The 22,419-nt window shown below is 41.6% G+C and overlaps 1 protein-coding gene across 6 annotated transcripts in view; it reads left to right on the top strand.

Annotated features, from left to right (window-relative positions):
* MED12L (mediator complex subunit 12L) overlaps positions 1-22,057 on the top strand; it is a 180,406-nt gene extending 158,349 nt beyond the window's left edge. For 3 of the 6 annotated variants that reach the window (XM_083613020.1, XM_083613024.1, XM_083613022.1), the window contains 6 exons: positions 2,069-2,158; positions 2,994-3,214; positions 7,741-7,897; positions 9,247-9,327; positions 19,090-19,171; positions 20,565-22,057. In XM_083613020.1, coding sequence (XP_083469146.1) covers positions 2,069-2,158; positions 2,994-3,214; positions 7,741-7,897; positions 9,247-9,327; positions 19,090-19,171; positions 20,565-20,617 — 684 coding nt within the window. In that variant the 3' untranslated portion in view covers positions 20,618-22,057. The remainder of the gene's footprint in view (positions 1-2,068; positions 2,159-2,993; positions 3,215-7,740; positions 7,898-9,246; positions 9,328-19,089; positions 19,172-20,564) is intronic. The other 3 variants (XR_014547948.1, XM_083613021.1, XM_083613023.1) reach the window with 3 other exon arrangements.
* The last annotated feature ends 362 nt before the right edge of the window (positions 22,058-22,419 follow it).

Here is a 22,419-nt window from a genome sequence, read left to right as displayed (position 1 = left end):
CCAAAGAAACCTTTTTCAAAACTTATCTTTAACTTCTCTCGCAAACACGAGTTCATTCTGAGCTTTGGCTCGCCTGACCTTCCCCCTGCAACTTGTGAATACTCTTCCTTCATGATTTCCCTTTTCTTCCATTTCTTATACATACCCTTCTTACATCTCAGTTTACCTGTTATCTGCAGGCACACTGGTTTCTTTAGATACCTCCCACTTTTCTCACTTGTTGGATTTGCCTGCACCTGTGCCTTCAATATTTCTCCTCTTAAGAAATTCCCATCCACCTTGAACTCCTTTTTCTTTAAGAATTTCTGAGCATGGGTCTTCCTTCACCCAGTAGTTCCTTAAGCTTTTTGAAATCAACCTACTTCAAGTCTAGAGTGCATGGCCAAGTATACTCAGCTTTCCCTTGCCTGGGTATAATGAAAGCCAAGAGGCCATGACCACTTCCACTCAAGGCTCCCTATACACTCACTTTATTGGTCACTTCCTCCCTGTAGGAAGTCACTTTCCACAACCACATGTCTCCTCTCTCTGGAGAGTGGACAGAATCATTCTGTACACTGTGCCTTCCACCGCCACCTCGGAGAGTTCTGAGGTCTGCAACCGCTGTAGTTGCTCCTCTTGCTCAGAATCAGTGTCCAGGGTGAGGGCATGGAATCAGTTTTGTAGCTCCAGAGGCTCAGCATGGTTCCTGACAGTCCTACTCGTGTCCACGGGTTCATGTTCTGCACTAGGTGATCTTTCTTCCCCCTGGGGGGCACCCTGCTTGCATCTGTGTTCTTGGACAGTCCACTCTGGTAACATCAAATCATCTGGCTCCAAGTTAGTAAGTTCAAAAAAATACCATGGCAAAGAAGCCAAACTCTTGAAGCTAATGGTAAAGTAAAGGTCAAGGGACCCCTGACCATTAGGTCCAGTCGTGACCGACTCTGGGGTTGCGGCGCTCATCTCGCTTTACTGGCCGAGGGAGCCGGCGTACAGCTTCCGGGTCATGTGGCCAGCATGACTAAGCCACTTCTGGCGAACCAGAGCAGCACACGGAAACGCCGTTTACCTTCCCGCCAGAGCGGTATCTATTTATTTACTTGCACTTTGACGTGCTTTAGAACTGCTAGGTTGGCAGGAACGGCTAATGGTACATGGCCCACAAATCCATAGAGGGAAGATGTGAACTAAAATTTCCAAACTCACATGAAGTTATTTCCCCTCCTGCCACTAGATGGCACTGCTCCTCTGTTCTCACTGTCTCTTGTGTGTTTTCAAAATGTGCCTGCCAGTGGTGGCAGTTTTTCTTGCCAGATATTCCTCTTAATCTAAACTGTTTAGGGTTTGTTACTCAGGATTTCAAGGTGGAGCGAGACTCCCTTAATATTGCTCTCATTTGTTCTTGGAATCTTTTTGACTTGCCCTCTCAGTATCTTTTGTCTTTTCTCTCACACACTTTCCTAAAATCACCACCTCAGCTTTAAATCCCCAGGATCAAATAAAATAAAAATGACCAAAGGGTCAGCAGCGTGTTTCCTCAGCCACTTCTCTCCGCGCTGCTGATGTTTGTGTTTGTGTTGCATCTCACTTGTGTCATTCCTTCAGAGCTCCGTAGGGACTGCTCTCATCCTCTGAAGACTCCCTGCTTCTTCCTGTTTCCTGATGGAAGATGTTTGGAAGAGTCAGCAGGGCTAGGACTTTCAGGCTTCTTCTCCACCCCACCCCAGCCTTGCCCAATGTCATTCAACCAGGCTGAATAGCTGTTTTGCTGAGATTAAACACTCCAGGGAAATGTTCTGGGAGGAAAGCATGAAAGCACCTCAGTAACTGGGTTGAAAGAAGAAAAGGTCAAAGGGACATCCTTTTTAAAAAAAATGCAGTTAAGAAATTCAGCTATGTACATAATGCATAACTCAGCATCACTTGCCTTCAGAAAGAAAAATATTGGAAACATACCAACTTCTGTTCTTAGGTTGTATTTTAAAATGCCTTGAATGCCTGAACTGTTCACAAGGGTGTCCCTAAACATGTAATCTTTAAATTTACAATAAGTAATATGTTTTTTTAATTTGTAATTTTTTTGCAGGGTCCGACTATCGACCAGGCTGCTCTTTTTGCTCAACAAATCCGGCCAGCTTCTCAGCTTCCGCAATATCCAGGGATACAGCAGACACAGGTACATAATAATTGGTCTGTGTAGGGAAAAGATGTGCTAAGGCCTTGCCTATGCCTTACACTGAGATCCAGTCGTGTTCAGTGTTCGTTGTACTCAGAGTAGACATACTGAAATTTATGGGCATGACTAAACTAGGTCTACTCATTTCGGTGTGGCTCAACTCTTGAGTAGAACTTGGTTGCATACGACCCTGCAGGTTTTATGAGGGGTTTTAAAACGGGCGGGATCTTTCATGACTCTCCCTTTATAACCCTGAATAAAAGAAGCTTTCACAATTCTAAAATCTGACATTCATAAGTTTAGTAAATATGGGCTAATCAGCACTGATGGCATTTTGCATGCAAGATGATGGGAAACTCGTGCCCTTGCCCCCATGTCCTTGTGGCCAGAAGATATTATTTGCGTGAATTTATGCTTTTACACGAAAGCTGTGATTTATGCAGAAGTGAACCAGCTGGAATGGTGCTGCCACAATCATGCCAGTCCATCCTCTGTCTGGAAGCCACCCTGCATAAAAGCAGCAGCTTGGAGGTTTCATTTATCGTATATTGCCCAGCCTTTGCTGTGCTGAAAAGGTAGAATAATACAAAACCCACAAATATGTACAGCTGCCATTTGAGTCTAGCAAATTCAAAGTAAGCATAATTAAACTATGGGGATTTTTTTAAAGTGTCTGGTTGCTATTTCAAGTAACAGCACAATATACATTCCTTGTCATCCTGGTGTGTTGCTTGTTTGTTTGTTTGTTTAAAAAATAAATAAACAGTGATAATGGCAAGCTTTTTTTAGAAACATCGAAATCAAAGCAACTTGTGCCTTGCCCTTTTTCGTGCAGACTATTCCTCATGGCTACACAATGTATAGCACTCAGATGCCATTGCAATCACAGCAGGCCGGAGGCATCGTCCTTTCGCCTACCTACAACTCCAGGGCCTATCAAGCAGCTCATTTGAACCCTGCTCTGATGGAAAGGCTGCGGCAGACACAACAACAGCCGAGTGGGTACATTCATCAGCAAGCAGCTGTCTATCCCCAGCCTCTAACAGGCAACCAGCGGTAAGATGTTTATCAGGACCTTTGATACCTTGATGTATATAACCTTTGGAAAGAGAGTTTTGAAAATAGGTCTGCGAAATGCTGGAAGAAGGTATATGTAGTTGACCAATCTGTAAGGGCTGACAAGCTGTGGATTTTGCCTAACCTCTGATGCTGGGTGACAAATCCCCCAGAGCCTGATTGGCTCCAAATAATATATAGCCCCAGCTGAGATTTCAGTAGATCTTGCTGCTTCTTGCCGATCTTTACTATCTGCAACACGTTGCGTAGCTCCTTTTCATTCTCATGCTGCGTGGGATTAGGCCTCTGATGAATGCCTTTGAAAATACCCACCCACTGAAAATCCCTACAAATCCTTTAAACTTGGGCCTTAAATTTGTGCTGCGAGAAGTGAAGCTACAGGGAACCAGTCAGAGGGCCTTCTCGGTAGTGGCGCCTGCCCTCTGGAACACCATCAGATGTCAAGGAAATAAACAACTATCTGACTTTTAGAAGACATCTGAAGGCAGCCCTGTTTATGGAAGCTTTTAATGTTTGATGTTGTGTCGCTTTTTTATATATTCTGTTGGGAGCTGCCCAGAGTGACTGGGGAAACCCAGCCAGATGGGCAGGGTATAAATAAATTACCATTAGTACTACTACTACTACTTGGGTAGATTTGAATAAATTTACTAAAACCTTCTGTGGTGCAGTTTCTAACGCATTTGTGGGTATGTCGCAGATGATTGGTTGTTCTTTTTATATGTCAGAACTTCAGCTAATAAAATTGGTTAAATGAATTATCCCTTAGAATTACCCTTTGGTTCCTATAAAGAGAGTTAGAATACATATTAGTGACCTTTGTAATAAAATGTTTCAAAATGCAGGGCTCGACAGAGCATTTTTCCGAAACCGTAATAGCTATTAAAAGTCTTTGTGCAAACTTCCAGTGCTTCCTTGAAAGCATCCCTGAGGCTATGGGGCCAGCTGTGGGGACACTTTTGGCTTTCTTTATGCTACAGATGTTTCATTTTGTTGTTGAAGAAGAAGAAAGTAGTCTTGTTTCTTAGGAAAGTATAAAATGCCAAGACTAAGCCAATGGATTACTAGTGAGCGATGATGACATAATTCCCTGCATTCTTGCAAGGATGGAAATCGTGGGATAATGGTTGACTTTTCCTCCTCTTATTATTAATCTCAAGATGGATAAGTGATATAATTGCATGTTGATATTACTCAAGAACTGAAAAATTCTATGGATTTCAATGTTGATTAGCCATCTTAATTGCCGCAGTTCAAGACTCCCATTGTCTCTGAATACTAGACCTCAGTCTACATACATAAAGCTTGCAAACGCTTTCAGATTTTCACCTATACGTGGACTTCTATCAAAGCATTCATGGAGTCCTTTTTCAAAACACTAATATACTCTCTTACCATGAAGAATTCAGCAGTAGGAGGAGCAGTAGTGGCTGGTGAGGTGGCACAGGTGGAGTACATTACTCTCCTGGCTGCCCAGCACAGCAGATTGCTGGGCTGACTCAGAGGGTGAAGGGAGACACGAGGCGCAGGGAGCTTGACCCTGTGTGGCACATGGTAGTGGAGCCAAACTGCCACTCCTGCTGTGATGAGCTGCACTGGGCCCAGCTCCTTTGCCTTGCCCCTCTCCTCTACCTCTCAGTGAACGCCAGTGGCCCACTGTGTTGGAAAGCTGGGACAGCCATGGTGTGTCACTGGCCGCTACTGATGGGAAGACTGCAACCAGAGCTTTAGTGTATATGTAGCTCCTACATGATTTGGGATGACTGCATGTTATAGAAAAGATGGTCTGTATTGTTAACAGTTAATCATAATCTGCTGTACCTCAGTTGCAGCAAATAACAGTTTTGTCCAGTTCTTTTTCTGTGATTTCTTCAAAAATTACTTTAACCTTCTGAGTGATAGACAACAGTAAGATCTTGCAATGTCATTGCCATTTTCAACTTGGCATTCCTTTTTTAAAAACAAACAAACCAACCAACCAACCCAATAATCCTATTTTATCAAATCAAACCATTGCCTTCTAAACCACTGAGCCTAGGGCTTGCTGATCAGAAGGTCGGTGGTTCGAATCAATGCGGTGGGGTGAGCTCCTGTTGTTCGGTCCCAGCTCCTGCCAACCTAGCAGTTCGAAAGCACGTCAAAGTGTAAGTAGATAAATAGGTACCGCTCAGGCGAGAAGGTAAACAGTGTTTCCACGCGCTGCTCTGGTTTGCCAGAAGCGGCTTAGTCATGCTGGCCACATGACCCGGAAAAACTGTCTGCGGACAAATGCCGGCTCCCTCGGCCAGTAAAGTGAGATGAGCACCACAACCCCAGATTCGTTCACGACTGGACTTAACTGTCAGGGGTCCTTTACCTTTACCTTTTTAAAGCAAAAATTGCACATCCTTGACATTCTCTAATTGCTTCTACACATATTCAATAAATATTAATTTATCCAGGCAGTTGCAAAATGTACAGGCAATCTTGAAAAGATCTTCATTGGCAAATTCTATCCTGCAAAGCTTATAATTGCATTTAAGTATAATAGCATTTAAATTGAAAGTAAATCCCTAATGTGCCTATTTTATTTCTCTGCATTTGCTCAACACTGATTGCATTTCCACAGAGGTATATGATCAAAGCATTTTGGAACTTCTTGGGGGAGATGTGGCAATTCTTCACACAGCAATATAATCCAGAGATTAAAAGCTTCAATTTTTTCATCTAGCACACCCTTGTCACTGCAGACTGATGAAGTCTCATGCAGTCTCCTGATTCAGTGTAATCCCCCTGCTATAGAGAATCATAGAATTGTAGAGTTGGAAGGGACCCTGAGGTCTAGTCCCAACCCCTAGGTATGCAGGAATCTCAACTAAAGCATCCATGACAAATGGCCACCCCACCTCTGTTTAAAAACCTACAATAAAGGAGAGTCCACCACCTTCTGAATCTGTTCCACAGTCAAACCTTACTGTGAGAAAGATCTTCCTGATGTTTAGTTGGTTTTTCCTGTAACTTGAAGCCATTGGTTCAGGTCTACCATCTGGAGCGGGACAAAAGAAGCTTGCTCTAACTTCCACGTGAGAGCCCTTTAGATTTTTGGCTCTCCTCTCAGGCTCCTCTTATCCAGATTAAATACACCCAACTCCTTCAACTGTTCCTCATAAGGCTTGGTTTCCAGACCCCTGATAATCCTTCTCGCCCTCCTCTGCATGCGTTCCAACCTATCAGCATCCTTCTTAAATTGTGGAGCCCAGAACTGGACACGGTATTCCAGACTAATGCAGAATGGAGCGGTACTGTGACTTCCCTCATTCTGGACACTATACTTCTGTTGATGCATCCTAGAATAGCATTCACTTTTTTTGCCGCTGCATCACACTGTTGACTCATGTTAAACTTCTGGTCTGCTGAGACCCACAGATCCTTTTCACGTGCTCTATGGGCAAGCCAGGTGTACCCCAACTTATGTTTGTGCAGCTGGTTCTTCCTGCCTGCATATAGGTAAAGGTAAAGGTACCCCTGCCCGTACGGGCCAGTCTTGCCAGACTCTAGGGTTGTGCGCTCATCTCACTCTATAGGCCGGGAGCCAGCGCTGTCCGCAGACACTTCCGGGTCACGTGGCCAGCGTGACAAGCTGCATCTGGCGAGCCAGCGCAGCACACAGAACGCCGTTTACCTTCCCGCTGGTAAGTGGTCCCTATTTATCTACTTGCACCCGAAGGTGCTTTCGAACTGCTAGGTTGGCAGGCGCTGGGACTGAGCGACGGGAGCGCACCCCGCCGCGGGGATTCAAACCGCCGACCTTTCGATCGGCAAGTCCTAGGCGCTGAGGCTTTTACCCACAGCGCCACCCGCGTCCCTCACAGCGCCACCCGCGTCGCCTGCATATAGAACCTTACATATGTCCCTATTGGAATTCATGTTGTTGGTTTTGGCCCAGTTCTCCTATTTGTTAAGGTCCTATTGAATCATGATTCTGTCTTGTGCTGCGTTAGGTACCCCTCCCAGTTTGGTGAGTGTCAGCAGGTTAAACTGAATCCTAATCCTTACCTAAAAAAGGGATATTATAAAGCTGGAAGAGGTTCAGAAAAGGGCAACCAAAATGCTCCCCTATGAAGAAAGGCTGCAGCTTTTCTGACTTTTTAGTTTAGATAAAAGACAACGTTATTTGGATTTCATTCCATTTCTGAAAGTTCACATTGCGACTGTTTCTAGTGTATAGTTTTTCAATAATTAGAACTATTTAAAAAATCAGTAAAGATTGCAGTATATAAGAATATAAAAATCAAAATGTTAATAAGATGCTTATATATTTTGACTCTGATGAGAAGCTTTATTTTGCATTTTTCTTCATTTTATCTATCTTTATTACTTTCAGCAGCCTTCAGTCATATTTCATTTGGCTGCTGATACCCTGCTGGAGTTTCAATTTAACGTGCAAGTCTAGAAAATTAAAACTGGCAGGCTCTCATTTTATTTTCACAACTGTAAATGATGTGCGGTCAATTCTTTTTGCTCAGATTGAGTCATCAGCCTTTGCAGCAGAATCCCTTGGTTGGAGGGCCACTCGATGCTATGCCAGCCACAGCTTCCCACCCAAACCTTAACTCAGTTCAGATGCCTCAGGAACAGATGAGACAGAGACAACAACAAATTCGACAACAGAGACTCCTTCAGGTTTGAAAATTGTCGCCTTCGTGTCACTGTGTGTTTATGCGGGGGGCACTATTCCATGAAATTTTAAGCACCAGGATACTGGATGTATTCACATATCATAGTATGCCCTAGTTAAGAGCTTATTGTGAACACACAAATCACTTTCCTTGGTGTTATGCCCAAACTGGGAATCACGGTTTGTTTCACTCAAGACAAACTACCGCCTGAAGCCACATTTTGTTCCTGACTTCCTGTAGCTTAAGTGAAGGAAACTGTGATGCCCAGTTCAGACAAGGACTAAGCCGAGGTTTGTTGGTCCTGCTCACGAGTAAGGAAGGAGCAAAATGGGAGTGCTCTGCTCATTCCTGGTAATCCATAAGCCATGGTTCACTGTGATGTGTGAATGTAACCACGGCGTTAGTCCTATCCAGCCCCGAATTGTGTAGTCTGAATGCTAGTGGCCCTCCAAAAGTCTCAGACAGAAGCCTTCCTTAGTTGTTCTTCCTGAAATTATTTAAGTAGAGATGCCAAGGACTGAATCCGACACTTATGCATACAAAGCCCATGCGCTAGACTACAGTCGTACCTTGGTTTTTGAACAGCTTAGTTCCCAAACGTTTTGGCTCCTGAACGCCGCAAACCCAGAAGTGACTGTTCCGGTTTGCGAACTATTTTTGGAAGTCGAACATCTGATGGGGCTTCTGTGGCTTCTGATTAGCTGCAAGAGCTTCCTGCAGCAAATCAGAAGCCGCTCTTTGGTTTCCAAATGTTTTGGAAGTTGAACAGACTTCCGGAACAGATTCCGTTCAACTTCCATGGTATGACTGTATTTAGCTACACACCTATTCATATTTGTGTGTCTGCATTGCTTTCTTAGGGCCTGTCTTCTTCTCTCAAATTTACGTTTACTGCTCTTAATTTTATAAGCCTCTTAGATAGAAAAGAAGGGTCAAAATAATAAGTAAGCTCAAGTCTCACCCCTACTCTAAAAAAAGGATTTTGTTTAAATTGTTGCTAGATGTGTAGCTGACCTTTTCCAAAGGGCTTCAGCAATTTTCTATAAAAGTGAGTGTTGTGAAAACATGTATATAGTTGAATTAAAATAACAGGACAAGGGCTGTAGTTAAGGAAGCATTGAATATTTATCTGCTGGGAGAAAATGGTTTTGAAAGTTTGTCTAGTTGCACTAGGTTTTAGAAATTCAAAGTATAACAAGCTGTTGGTGAAGGGAACCTTAAAATATATTATCACAGTTCATGAGCACAGCTTATTGAAAGCAACATCCATTTGTTCTTAAAGGCAACTTTGTTATTGCTTTCTATGACAGCATCATAGGTAGTATTATAGTCACATTGGCCATATTTTTGCAGTTGCAGCAGCAGCAGCAGCAGCAGCAGCAAGGACAGCAGCAGGTGCTTAGTCTCCAAGCAATGCACCCTCAGCAACCTTTGGTAAGCGGACGTCTTAATAATAGTTTTTGTTTTGGGGGCCCTGTACTGCTGGACAACATGGGGAAAGTAGCTAAGTAACTTTCCTTATCCCTGCCATCAATTTCTGGGTTCTTGGAGAGCAAGTGCAGGGTTGATAAGGGAAGTCATGCTCCGTAAGTATCAAAAATGATCAGGTATGATGACCTTGGTTTGCAGGAAGGCAGAGTGAATCACCTAGTGGAAATTGTGGATTTTATATTTATTAATATAGCATTGGTATAAGTAGCAATACAACTGTTTTCAATAGTATGCACCTAACTTTAGGGTGCATGATTCTTCAACATTTCTTTACAGCTGTGATTTTCAACCAGTGTGTCGTGACACCCTGGGGTGCCTTGAATAATGGTCAGCGGTTCTGTGGACAACACTGGCCTCTGTCCCTCTTTCCTTCCCTCCCTCCTCTGATACCCCTCTCACGTCTCTGACTCCCAAAGGCTTGCAAAGATGTTCGTTGCAGCAGCCCTGGCTACAAGCTCCCCAGGCTGATCAAAGGCTGGCAAGGGGGTGCTTCACAGGCCCCTGTGGGGCAGTGTGAGGAGGCACTTCTCTTTGCAGTGGGGCAGCTGAGAGACCAGGGGCGGCAGCAGCGGCTGCCCAGAGGACTCCCAAGGAGAGGGGAGAGGAGAGGAGGCTGAGGGAACCCTCCACAAGGGAGGGTGTTTGAAAAAGAGTGAGGGGCTGCCGGCTCTGCAGGCAAGGGGTGACATAACTGGGCTCCTGAGCCCCACAGGGGTGCCGCAGAAATAATGTAGTTGGTCAAGGGAGCCATGGACCCAAAAATGTTGAAAACCTCTGCCTTACAGTACAAAGGAAATGCTTTCTAATACTGCTAGCCTGTTTTGTGTAATACTTGCATAAAGACTCCCTCTGGTGGATAGTATAGCTGTGAATTCTGCTACAGCTTTTACCTGGCTTAACTAAGATGTTTAAAATCAGATTACCTGTGATGGTACAAAGAAATTAGATTTGCAATCTGTTGAACATGTTTCTCATCTTAATTAGTACCAGTCGGTATAGGCACTTCAGTAAAAGATACGTTGCAAGTTTTTAAATATGCAAGGACTGCCTCAATATATTCACAGGACATTTCCCAACATTAGCATAACACAGGGATTACCTAACAGTCTAATTGCATATGATGTATTTGGTAACTTCCAGTCCTTCAAGACTATCAAAACAGTTTTATGAGTATGTTATTATTAACATTGTGTTGCACAGTGACTGTGTACAGTCCCAAGTGTAATGGAAAACAGCTAGTTAGTATTGCGACAAAAAATAACTTACACGAAACTGAATCGTAGTGATTCTGTGGATTGAAGTAGAACATGCTGAAGAAGGATAATGAAGCTGGTGAACAGGAGAACTTACTTATTTTTATTTAGAAGAAATTATAAACCACTTAATCAAAGAATCTCTAAGCAATGTACACAGAGCAATTTAAAATGAGTATCACTCTACTTTTTTTTTTAAGACAAAAGATATGCATAACTTGCTTACATGTCCAGATTGGCTTGCTGAAACAGGCATCTAAAGCAGTGAGGACTCCTGCCTAAAGTTAATAAATTGGGAGTTCCAGTGCTGCCATACTGAAAACTCAAGCCCTTGCCCACATTTAGCAGCAGTTCTGTAGATGGAAGCGGTCAAGTTGCCACAAAGGGCACAAAGCAATTCCTCAAGTAAACTAGTCCCAAGCTGTCTCGTGTACACATCATCTGTAAGAATTTTCAATGATTTTTTACTGTATGTACACATCTGTAAACAGTTGTGAACGCTGAGGAACAACAGAAAAGTAAATCTCCGGTTAAATGTTGCAACCACTACTCATAAAGACTGGAGAGCGAAATAACTGCCACAGCCCTGAATTCAGTGTATTAAAAAAGAGCATAATAAATTCCAAGCACTGTCATATAATGCAAACTTGAAGAACGTTCACAAAGTATGAGGAGGAGCTGGCTAGAATAAATTAGACACTCTGGAACACTCACAGATCTATCCAGGAAGAAGTGATAACTCCCAGGACAAACTCAGGGTACGGAGAGAAGGAAACCTTCAAAACAAGTATCTGGGAAATTACTGACATGGTTCATTAGCAAGTTCTCAAACCCAGCAACAGGTGATTAGAAAAAAACGAATACAGGCAACTGGAAGGAACAAGTGGAGAACAGTATCAGCAGCTTTCTCTGGTTAGACTGGAGGTGAAAATCCTAGAGGTTGAGGAGTAGGGAGCATTCTGGGCCCTAGCTACTTTTTCTTTTCCTTTTTTAACAAAAAGCAGTATATCCAGTACAGTATAAGTGGTTTGTTGGGAAACTGCCATCCCCTTTCAATTGCCTAAAGTTTGCTCATGCTTTTTGGAGGCTTTGCATGGTAGCTTGCTGGATTCCTATAGATGGTGGGGCATGCTAGCAATTATTGCACATGCTCAAGTAACCAAGGGGTTGTAGTGGCCCAGTGGTCAGAGGTCCTCTCCCAAATCTCCCCTGAATTCTGAATTTTCACATCTTCCATCTACTGAATATATATTCAGGGTGACAGATTTTCCGTGCCATTTCATCAGTAGCGGAGAGCTTCTAAATTTCACACTGAGTTATGAGATATCACATGTGCTTCCAGAGCACAAAGGAAGGTTCATCCTGCTCAGGCACACACAACATCTATCATCCTCATCCTACTAGTGTGAATGCCAGCTGTCACAGCATTATTTTGCTCTTTGCCTTGTCCAGACTCACTAAATGCCTGCCAACACTAATTGCTTGCACGTTTCCATCACTAGACCAGTTTAAAGTATTATTTAAACTAACTTCGTATAATCCTATGTGATAAATACTGCATAGAATGAAATCACTCTACTCAGAACAAAAGGCTAAATTGATAGTTAACAACGTGGTGACAGAAGAATTTAAGATGGAGAAAGGGACACGACAAGGCTGCCCAATTTCCCCATTGCTTTTTATTTCGGTCCTGGAGGTTCTGCTAAACATGATTAGAAGGGACCATTTGATCAAAGGTATTCAGGTCGGAGCTAAACAGTACAAACTTAAAGCTTTTGCAGATGACTTAGTATTGACAGTACAGGAGCCAGAATCTAGTACTAAAAGAGTATTAGAATTGATTCAGGAATTTGGTCAAGTAGCAGGATTTAAGTTGAACAAATTAAAGACTAAGGTTCTCGAGAAAAACTTAACACCGATTGAGAAAGAGAGGTTTCAGAAGGAGACGGGTTTAACACTGGTTAAGAAAGTAAAATACCTAGGGGTTAACATGACTGCTAAGAATGTGAATCTGTTTAAGGATAACTATGAAAAATGTTGGGCGGAAGTGAAAAAGGATCTTGAAATATGGTCAAATCTGAAGCTTTCCTTGTTTGGTCGAATTGCTGTTATAAAGATGAATGTATTGCCAAGAATGTTATTTTTATTTCAATCATTGCAAATTTTGGACAAAATGGACTGTTTCAAGAAGTGGCAGAGAGACATTTCTAGATTTGTCTGGCAGGGCAAGAAGCCGAGAATAAAATTTAAAATATTAACTGATGCAAAGGATAGAGGTGGATTTGCCCTGCCAGACCTTAAACTTTATGAATCAGCAGCATTTTGCTGGTTGAAAGAATGGCTGCTTCTTGAGAACACAGACATTTTGGATTTAGAAGGTTTTAATAATGTTTTTGGGTGGCATGCATATTTGTGGTACGACAAGGTTAAAGCACATAAAGCATTTAAAAACCATATTGTCAGAAGAGCACTGTTCAATGTCAGAATCCAAGACCAGGGAGAAGAGTTGGTGGAAGAAGATTGGAAGAAATTTAAAGACTATTTGCAGAAACATTGTAAAATTAATGAATGTTAAAATGATGTAGGATTGAAATGAGATGGCTTTAGTAACAAAGTTAAAAGAATATGTAAAAAAGGATTGATAATTAGATGAAAATATGAAGTTCAATATGTTAAGATATATAATTAAGATAAAAACAAAGAGGGTAAGGATTTGCTGAATTAACTATGCAAACTGGAATACAAAAAAGGGAGGCGTGAGGAGGTCAGGAAAATATGTAAATGAAACTTAAGACATGAAAAGATTGATTTGTTTTTAATTGTGCTCTTTTATTTACCATTTATTTTTTACGCATTTTGTATTTTTCATTTGTATTCTTGTATTGTTCTTATTTCTTGTTCTTTTTTTTCTTATTCTTTATTTTGTAACTTTTGTCTGTTTATAAAATCTTAATAAATACCTTACAAAAAAAAAAAAAGAAGAAATCACTCTACGAGGCAAGAGTCCTCGAACCTTCAAACTTTTGCAGCTTTGTGCTCCTAAACCTACAGCAGAAGCAAAGGAGGCTGAACTGGAACTTTTCAATTAGTTGTTATATTGGTTTAGTTTCCTCCTGAGGATAATATATTCTTTCAAGCACATAGAATTGCATCACCAGTTGGGAAACAAGAACCAAGCTTGTGCAAACAGAGCTAAATTAAATACAGTGGTACCTCTATTTATGGACACGATCTATTCTGGGGTGCCGTTCGCACCCGGAAAAGTCTGTAAGTAGAGCGCCGCTTCTGCGCGTGACGCGATAGAGTGCTCCTGTGCATGCACAACGCACGCAAATTGCTCCTGCACATGTGCAAAGCGGCGAACCTGGAAGTAAACACTTCCGGGTTGGCCATGTTCGTAACCAGAAAAATGCAACATGAAGCAAACATAACTCGAGGTATGACTGTAGTAGAGAATTTAAGACTAGAGGCCCCACCTTTCTCTGCCTCCGTGCCCACGGTCACTGCGCTATTTCAGAGACTGCATTATTTGTCTGTATTGAAAGGATAAATTACGTTCTCATTGGCATCTTTCTTTGTAGTTGTTTTTCCGTTGTCTATTTGATAGCTTTGTTTTGATTGTTCTATCAATCTGTTTTGCAAAGCTATAAAGCACTAATCCAATGTGAGTAGGTAGGTTTGGGCATCTAACCACTTCATCTGCTCCTCTAAGTCCTGCTTTCCCAACAGAAGTGTACATATTTCAATGTATAATTTTGGAACAAGTTATTAACCATTAGATTATTATTATTATTTACATGGTTAAAGTATTTCCGATGCCAAAATGCCCTTATCAGTTGCAGTCGGTCAATTGTAATGATAGCTGAGGTAAGGCAAATAAGCAAAATTGCAGAGTGACCTATCTGATCTAAAGGTTTTTTTGGTATTCGTTGTCCTACCAGAAGCCCTTTAGGCTACCATTTGCTGCCTTCTCCTCTTTCCTGGGTCTTGGTTGTCCTGTTCTAATATCCCACCTATCTCACATAGGTTTGTTAAACAACCCAACCCACTTCTGGACTCTTCCATTTTTATTTTTTATTCAAAGCTGAGCTGCAGTCTTTACATAGATTAGTGTAGAAGGTAGCTTTCTGCTGAATATAAAATTGGAGTTTAAGGAATGCAGGGGTTTCCCTGCCCTGCTTGCCTATGGGAACGGTTCTGGCTGACATTGAAAGGTTTGGGGGTTCTGTTCCATAATCCTTTTACTTGTGTAAAATAATATGTCTATTGTTTGTAGGAGCTTATACTGTGAAAAGGACCCCTTGTTCACTCTGGCATATGTGTGGTGGGAAAGGGGGCATGCAGATACCGGACAATGTCAGTACTGTCAGGAGTTCGGCCTACACTCGAGTAGGACCCTGGCAGAGACACATGCCCGACTGGCATGTTCTCTCCCTCCTGGTCGATCGTTCGGGAGCTTCATAAGCTTGCTTCAGCCCGAACATCACAGCGACCGATGCCAACCGACACCGGCACACTTAGGGATCCGCAGAGTTTGCGCAACTTGCGTGTGACAGACCTCAGCAACTCAGCATTTTGGCTAATCTACTTTATTTACATATAAACACACACGGAGCACTGCAACATGGCTCCCTCTCTCTGTAGCATCAGACAGCAAAGAGAGAAAGAACAAAGGACAATAGTCCCACTTCATGGAACACAGTAACACAAACATCCTGTGTCCGTCACTTCCCACTCTGTGGAGTCAAAACATATACCGTCATGTGAAAGACAACAGTCCCATGACTGCAATCATAGAGCAGGAATTCTAACAAGTACGGCATCACAAGAAAACCTGGGACACAGGGGTGAAATGTCTCATATGAGTTCCACCAAGTGGAGCTGAGTTCCCTCAGGTAGAGTAGCCACTTAACATGTTGCCAGAGACAAGGAAGTACCGCACCCAAAAACTGGGCAGAAAAATGGCACGTGGGGTTGGATATTTTGTTGTTAATCCTACATATAGGATTGGATTTCAGCTGGTATCATCCAACATGGCCAGTGTTCACGCATGATGGGCAATGTAGTCCAAGAATAACTAGAGGGCCCCCTGGCAACCCCTGATTTATATAGCATTAGTTCAAGCATTAAAACTGAGCCCCCTCCCCCTACTCATTTGCTTGAAAAGCCACTGGAAAGAATTTGTGGAGGCAGTTCAAAGCCCTTGAAATATCTAACTTTAAATTTCAGGACGTGAATTTATTCATCCTGAAAACTTAACACATCTATGGCAACTGCCTAAACATAGGCAGTAAATCAAACCAAAAGAGCACATTAGGCACATGTTGTAGTTTTAAGATACAAATGTTCTTTGCATTTTGTATTTATTTTTGGCCCGCTGTAAAATAGTAAAAATACTTTTTTTTCCATTAAGTTGTCATGCCGGCCTCCCTACTGATCTGTACCCAATAACGAAAAATGCAATTCTGAAGATGTCCAGAGAAAACTGTAATTCTCAAGAATGATAAAGCAAATCTGTATATTAGACTTACGGGGATAACATATGGTAAACAGGCATTAGACAGAGTTTCCATTTATTTGTCAGGGCAGCAGAACTCTTTTTAAAGCATTTGGCAGGTTACTTGCAACGAACAAGCTTCAAATCTAATTTATGTCTCCGTCAAACTTTTATCGTTAAACTGTTATTTTAATAAATCTTCACCAATTCTATAGCCAAAATATAATCTATCAGGTTTTACTTCGGGGTTTCAGGAAAGGTATAATGCAGCAAGAATTACATATCCCAGAAATAATGTAACTGGGATTGGGGGTGTTTCCCTGATGGTTGGACATAACAGGACTGTGTTATTATCCACATCTATGTTGTGTTAAATAAGGAGGTATAGGACAGCAAGTACATTTTATAGAAACGGTTCCTTCAATCAGAATTTCATGAAATTCATATTCTGAGTGCAAAGGGCACAGATTTCTATGGAAGGGATCTTCTGGTCCTTCAGAATCAGGTTAGCCTGCTTTGCTCAACAACACTACAACATCCATGGCTCAGTGAGACTGTGAGTGAACAATGCTTGAGAGCTCCAGCAGTTTGCATAACATTAATCATAAAGGCTGCTGACTCTCATGCATGCACACATTTCATGCACAGTTGGGCTGCATGGTAGAGACTGACATGCAAAAGGATCAAACATGCTCTAATGAAAGAGGTATGTATGTATACTAGCTAGTCTTTCCACCTGAGAACCCTTTGTACTGTCTTATATTAGCTTTATTTTTACTGAAATATCTGTTTTCTTTTCAAACTCAGCATGCATTTCCCCTTTAAAGTTCATTTGCATACATGATACCTGATATAGAGTGGGTTTTATTTTCATTATCAGCTTCATTATATGTTCACATGCCTCCAGCAGCTGAACATTGCCTTTGTATAACTGAAGGAATATGAATGTATAATTTATTATTTGGATGTATGGAAAATATTATTAGCTAGATGAGAATGTAGGCTTCTAAACTTCCAACAAAATACTGGGAACACAGCTCCAGTTGCTGAACCCTCCAACAACTTGAAAGAACAATTCCAGAGGGATCCATTATCTTCTGAATGAACATAGGAAAAATATGCTAAAGCTTGAACTTTCTAATTTTCTTTCTTAGAAAACAAAATAGAAAAGAGTAACAAGTGATCCCTTATTCCAGCACTCCAAAATACATGTGTGGTTTCATGCCAGGGTCATTCAGATTGTTGGCTAAACATCTAAGGCACAGAGCATCAAATGTTATATTGTTGTCAGTATTGCATGTGTGAAGTTTTATCACCACCACCATCATACTTTACATAGGATATAATGTCTGAAGGACCTGAAGGTTTGTCCATAGAAATCTGTGGATCTGTGAATTCTTACTAGGAGGGGAGAAGAATTTTGTTTTATGTACATTTATTGTTCACCCTTGGAGTATGTGGAGGCTGGTAAGCTTTCTTTAAATGGTTTAAAAGATGACCCCTTGTCAGGAATCAGGACCATCTGTTGATGAGAAGGGCAGTTCACCCCAGCTGGTTAAAGCCAGTCTAGCTGCGGGGGTTTTTTTTACCTTACAGCTCTGTGGTGCTTTTTAAGGAGCCCACTGTGTATCACTGTTAACTTAGCATATTGTCTGTACAGTGCTGAACAACTGGGCTGGAGTCAGCTCCCCAAGTCCAGTACTCTGGAGAAAACATGGGTTTTCAAGGTTTTCTGATTCATGATGGCATCGCAACATCTTGGCATAATCTTTCTCTTTCCTCCTGTCATCCTGAGTTGTCAGTCCTATTTCCCCCCATCCCTGGCTCCCCTTCTAGGTTCTTGGACTTGTTTGGAGAAACTAATACGGGGGGTGGTGGTGGTGGTGGTGGTTCATGCAGTGTCCAAGAGAATTCTTTGCAACTACCTGTCTCTAAATCCAGTGTCTCCAAATTCAGTGTAGGCTTGTCCTTAGGACAAATGAGGCACTACCCCATCAACCTCAGTTTGCCCTCAGCCAGCCCCTACCTGCCTGGCTTCTTTCTTAAGACCACCACTTTCTGCTTCCAGCTGAGAATGTGAGAAGTTTTGCAGTTGTGTGACAGAGATGGCAAGACACTGTACCACTTCCCTCTCAGGTTCATGGCTGGAGCCAGCAATGACAGACCTGAACAGCATTGGATTTGCTGATGCCTTAATCTGATACATAGTTGTAAAGTGGGAGCTGAGTTTTGAGCCCTCTTTTACAGACCCTCCAAGTGTCCCTATTTTCCAGGTATACCCCCGATTTAGTTAAGCCGTTCCAGTTTCTGATTTGATCCCCAAATGTCCCACTATTCCTTAGGATGTTCCTATTTTCATGGGAGAAATGTTGGAGGATATGGAGTTATCCGACCCCTAAGCCGTCTGAAGGCAATCCTGTATAGGGAAGTTTTTATTAATGTTTAATGTTTTATTATGTTTTTATATATACTGGAAGCTGCCCAGAGTGGCTGGGGCAACCCAGTAAGATGTGTGGGGTATAAATAGTAAAATCATCATTATGGAATGGGACATCCCTATTTTCATCAGAGAAATGTTGGAAGGTATGTTTTTATATTGCATTTTCCTGTGAGTAAAAGAGGGCTGCCTCTTCACTCACATGATTCTTACACCCAAGCTGTTCTACACAGCAATATCTTCACCAAAACAGGTGTGGCCCAGTTGAATTGAGATTGGAAGCCTGGTCGACCAGGCCAAGCCAATTGTTTCACATGGATTCCTCCAAGGGGAGGAGAAGAGAAATTTGGTTTCAGTCACAGATTTCATGTGCAAGCTAGACTAGAATGAAAGGGTTATTTCTTATTACTCTCATAAGTGGCATCTTCCTTCTCTGGCTGGCAAGAATACATTGCAGGCATTGTAGGTATACCTGCTAGTGTGTTGCTGATTTTTTTTTCTGGTGTTGAATATTGCAGTTTCCAAGACAAGGCTTGCAGCAGACACAACAGCAGCAACAGACGGCTGCCCTCGTCAGACAACTCCAAAAACAGCTGTCAAGTAAGTATGCAGCACTGGATAAAGTATTTTGTGTTTCTACAGCTGGGAAGTACATTTTCTGCCAGTTAACTTTCCGCAAGTAATAAATATTGATATAGTCAGTTCTGGTTTAAAGTAGTTTAATTTGTGATAAGGCCTATAACCTGAAAATTGCCACGTGCATGGATGCTGTTGATCAGTAGGGGTAGGTCTGGGTACTGGATATGATCTGCCACGGATGTACATCTAAGTTGTATAACTCACACCCAAAATAGTTGGTCAAACTTTTAAAACTGGTTAAACTGGCAAGTGTTTGTGAGAGAAGCAACTGAGTAACTTGCACTTCTCCAGGGCTACAGTTCCCAAAGGAGAGGAATTGGTACAGGCAATCCTAGTTTTGTGGAGGAGCTTCCGTTCCAGACCTCTACATGTGTCATCAGAGCACACAAAAGCCCATTCTGCCCAGCTTCGCCCCATTCCACCACTCCTGCTGTCCCCCTTTTCATGACGACATGGGCTTACTTCCAGATTTGGTGCCATGCGTGTATGTGCAATTGTGCATCATTTGGATGTGCCTAAACTGGGAGTTGCCTGTACTTTATAAGGAGGGAAGCCAGGGCAGTGAAACCAGACACTTGCAAGCCACGAAATGTGCTGATTTTTTGGTTCTAAATCACACAACTTCTACAGATCAAGCCATTACCAGCCATATGTAGCAGTCCTTGGTTTTGCTACCTGTTTGGCACTGCAAAAAATCAAATCAAATCAGGGTGAGGTTGTCAAGCACATGACAAACCACAAAACATGGGTGATGGCCAGTGTCATGGGCTACATGTTCAACTGCCCTGCTTTACATTTATCATAATTCTGTGGCAGCAACTCTCTGACACAGCATCCTCAGGTGCCATTTGTTTGCAACAGGGCTTTGATGGTCAGACCTTACACTTGATGGAGATTTTTGTTAGTGATAAGACATCCCGATGGATAAGACATCCATCACATTCATGGGAAATATGGTCCATTGAAATGTTCGTTTGTAGGATCACCACTAGGTGTGATTCTAGGTGGCTGTTGAAGCTAAGGCACTTTCACGCCATAGGTTTCAAATGCCTTGATACCACTTTAAACAGTCATGGCTTTCCCCCAAAAGATTTCAGGGAACTGTAGTTTAAGGGTGCTGAGAGTTGTTCAGTGACCTCTATTCCCCATTAAATAACCGAAAACGCAGAGTTGTAATGTATTTGGTTTGGGTACTGTTTGCCACCAGTTTATCTAAACTCGCCAATACGTTCTTTTTGAAATCAGTGGGGCTCCTCTGCACATTAACCCGGCATTAAATCTCATTGACTTCAGTAACTTGGCACAGGATTTTAACATTTGGGCATGTTCTCCCTCCTCCACCCCCATTTCCTAGGTAACCAGCCACAGCAAGGTGTGAATCCATATGGCCATCCTTCAAACTTCTGAATCTGGAAGATGGGAATAAGACAAAGTGTTTGCACTGAAGAATAGGGAAACAGAATTTGTTGCACTAATTATCTCTCTCTCCCCCTCCCAATTTTTTGTGCTGCAACTGATGTGAATATATAAGAAATAGGTGATTTTTTTTGTTTTTGCACTTAACTAATTATAAATGTATGGATTATGTGGGATTATATGAAGAACATTTGTTGCTGAAGAATATATGGATTTGGTGCTTTTAGGGTATTAACACTCCCTGCTCCCCTCTACAGGATTAAAAATCCTTCCTTTCTTTTTGTGGAAAACAAGTTTTGTTTTTCTTAAGAACTGCACTGGACCAAACTACTTACGAAAAAGGCACTTCCATATTTTTTTTATTTAATGCACAAGGGTGGTTCCCCCCCCTTTGTTTTCGGTAGAATGTGTATTGATTTCGGTTTTTTTAAATTAATTTTGATCATGTTTGTAGATTTCATAAGCACTTTATAAAAGAATTTGTTTGCAAAGTTCCTGATTTTTTTGTTGCTTTTATTGTGGTAATAAAGTTCCTGAAGGAGGGTCCTTACTTGTATTCATCAAGTTTCTATTTAAAAATCCAGTAGTTTGACAATAATAAGCCTACTAGACTTCAGTACAAATCTCCATAGTAAGATCTCCTACCTGCAGATGATCAAAATGAGTACCCAAAACCTAAATAATCACATGTTCAGTCATGCTCAGGGTTGCAGCCTATAACTGCAGTTTGAGACTAGAATAATTAAATGCATAGGTTTTCATTCTGTTTCCTGTAATTCCACTGGAGATATGCTAACATGGTTTCCACAGCATGCACCGGAAATTAAGATAACCATTTTCTATTTCTCAGTGTGGGTATTTCAGAATAATTTCAGGGAAGTTATTTAATCTTCTTCTAATTCTTCTTTTTTACACATGTTTCCAGGTACTTATTATTTTGTACGGTGGGTGTTAAAAAATTTGGTTATTTTTAGTTGTGTAAATAAATTCAGCTTTATTTATTTATAAATTTGCTGCCAAAGCACAAGTAAATTATCATCAGATTTATTACTATAAAAACAGAAACTATTTTAATCTTGTGGAAGTGGCATTTGCTCATATTCGAGTAAAGAATAATCAAAAGAAACTACTGTTTTGTGAATTTTTAGTATTCTGTGATAACCTTTTAGAATTAGATGCACAAATTTTGAATGTGACTCATGTAGGGCATTTTAAAAAATACTTGAGACTATTTGACTATGTTTTCTGTATGAACCTTTCATTTGCCTTGTGATAAGCTGATCGTAAGGCTTACTGTGAATAAACAATCTCTACTGAGCAAATTAGTCAGATTATGTCAAATGAAATCTGCATTGCTATACCCAGCTGATGCATTTCTACCTTCCCACAGGATGTCCGAATCTTTAGTGTAATAAATACTTTTTGAACTGTTGTGTTTGTTGTGAAAACATCTGCACAATGATCCACTTGCATCCAGTATCTGCCTACTTGTGCAATGAAGATATGCCTATGCAATATGACTTTTGATTCTTCTTTTCCCTCTTCTTGTTCTGCCTCCCCGTATGTCCTCAAAGTCTGCTCCAGAGGGTCCCCAATTCCTCTGGAACAGATTTTTGAGGACACCAGGGGCCAGAAAGGGGAGGAGAGGAAGAAGCTCCATTTCAGGAGTGGACTTGTGCTATGCTAGTTCCAGATTTCATTACATTGGGAGTTACTCCTCGAAATATGAAGTTCCCTTAATATTGTAGGTTTTCTTATGTTATTAAGAGCTGAAAATATATTTTAATGTATCT

The sequence above is a fragment of the Podarcis filfolensis genome (assembly GCF_964270895.1).
Source record: "Podarcis filfolensis genome assembly, chromosome: 5".
Taxonomy (NCBI): domain Eukaryota; kingdom Metazoa; phylum Chordata; class Lepidosauria; order Squamata; family Lacertidae; genus Podarcis; species Podarcis filfolensis.
The sequence above is the reverse complement of the archived record's forward strand: the minus strand, read 5'-3'. Positions and strand labels throughout refer to the sequence as shown.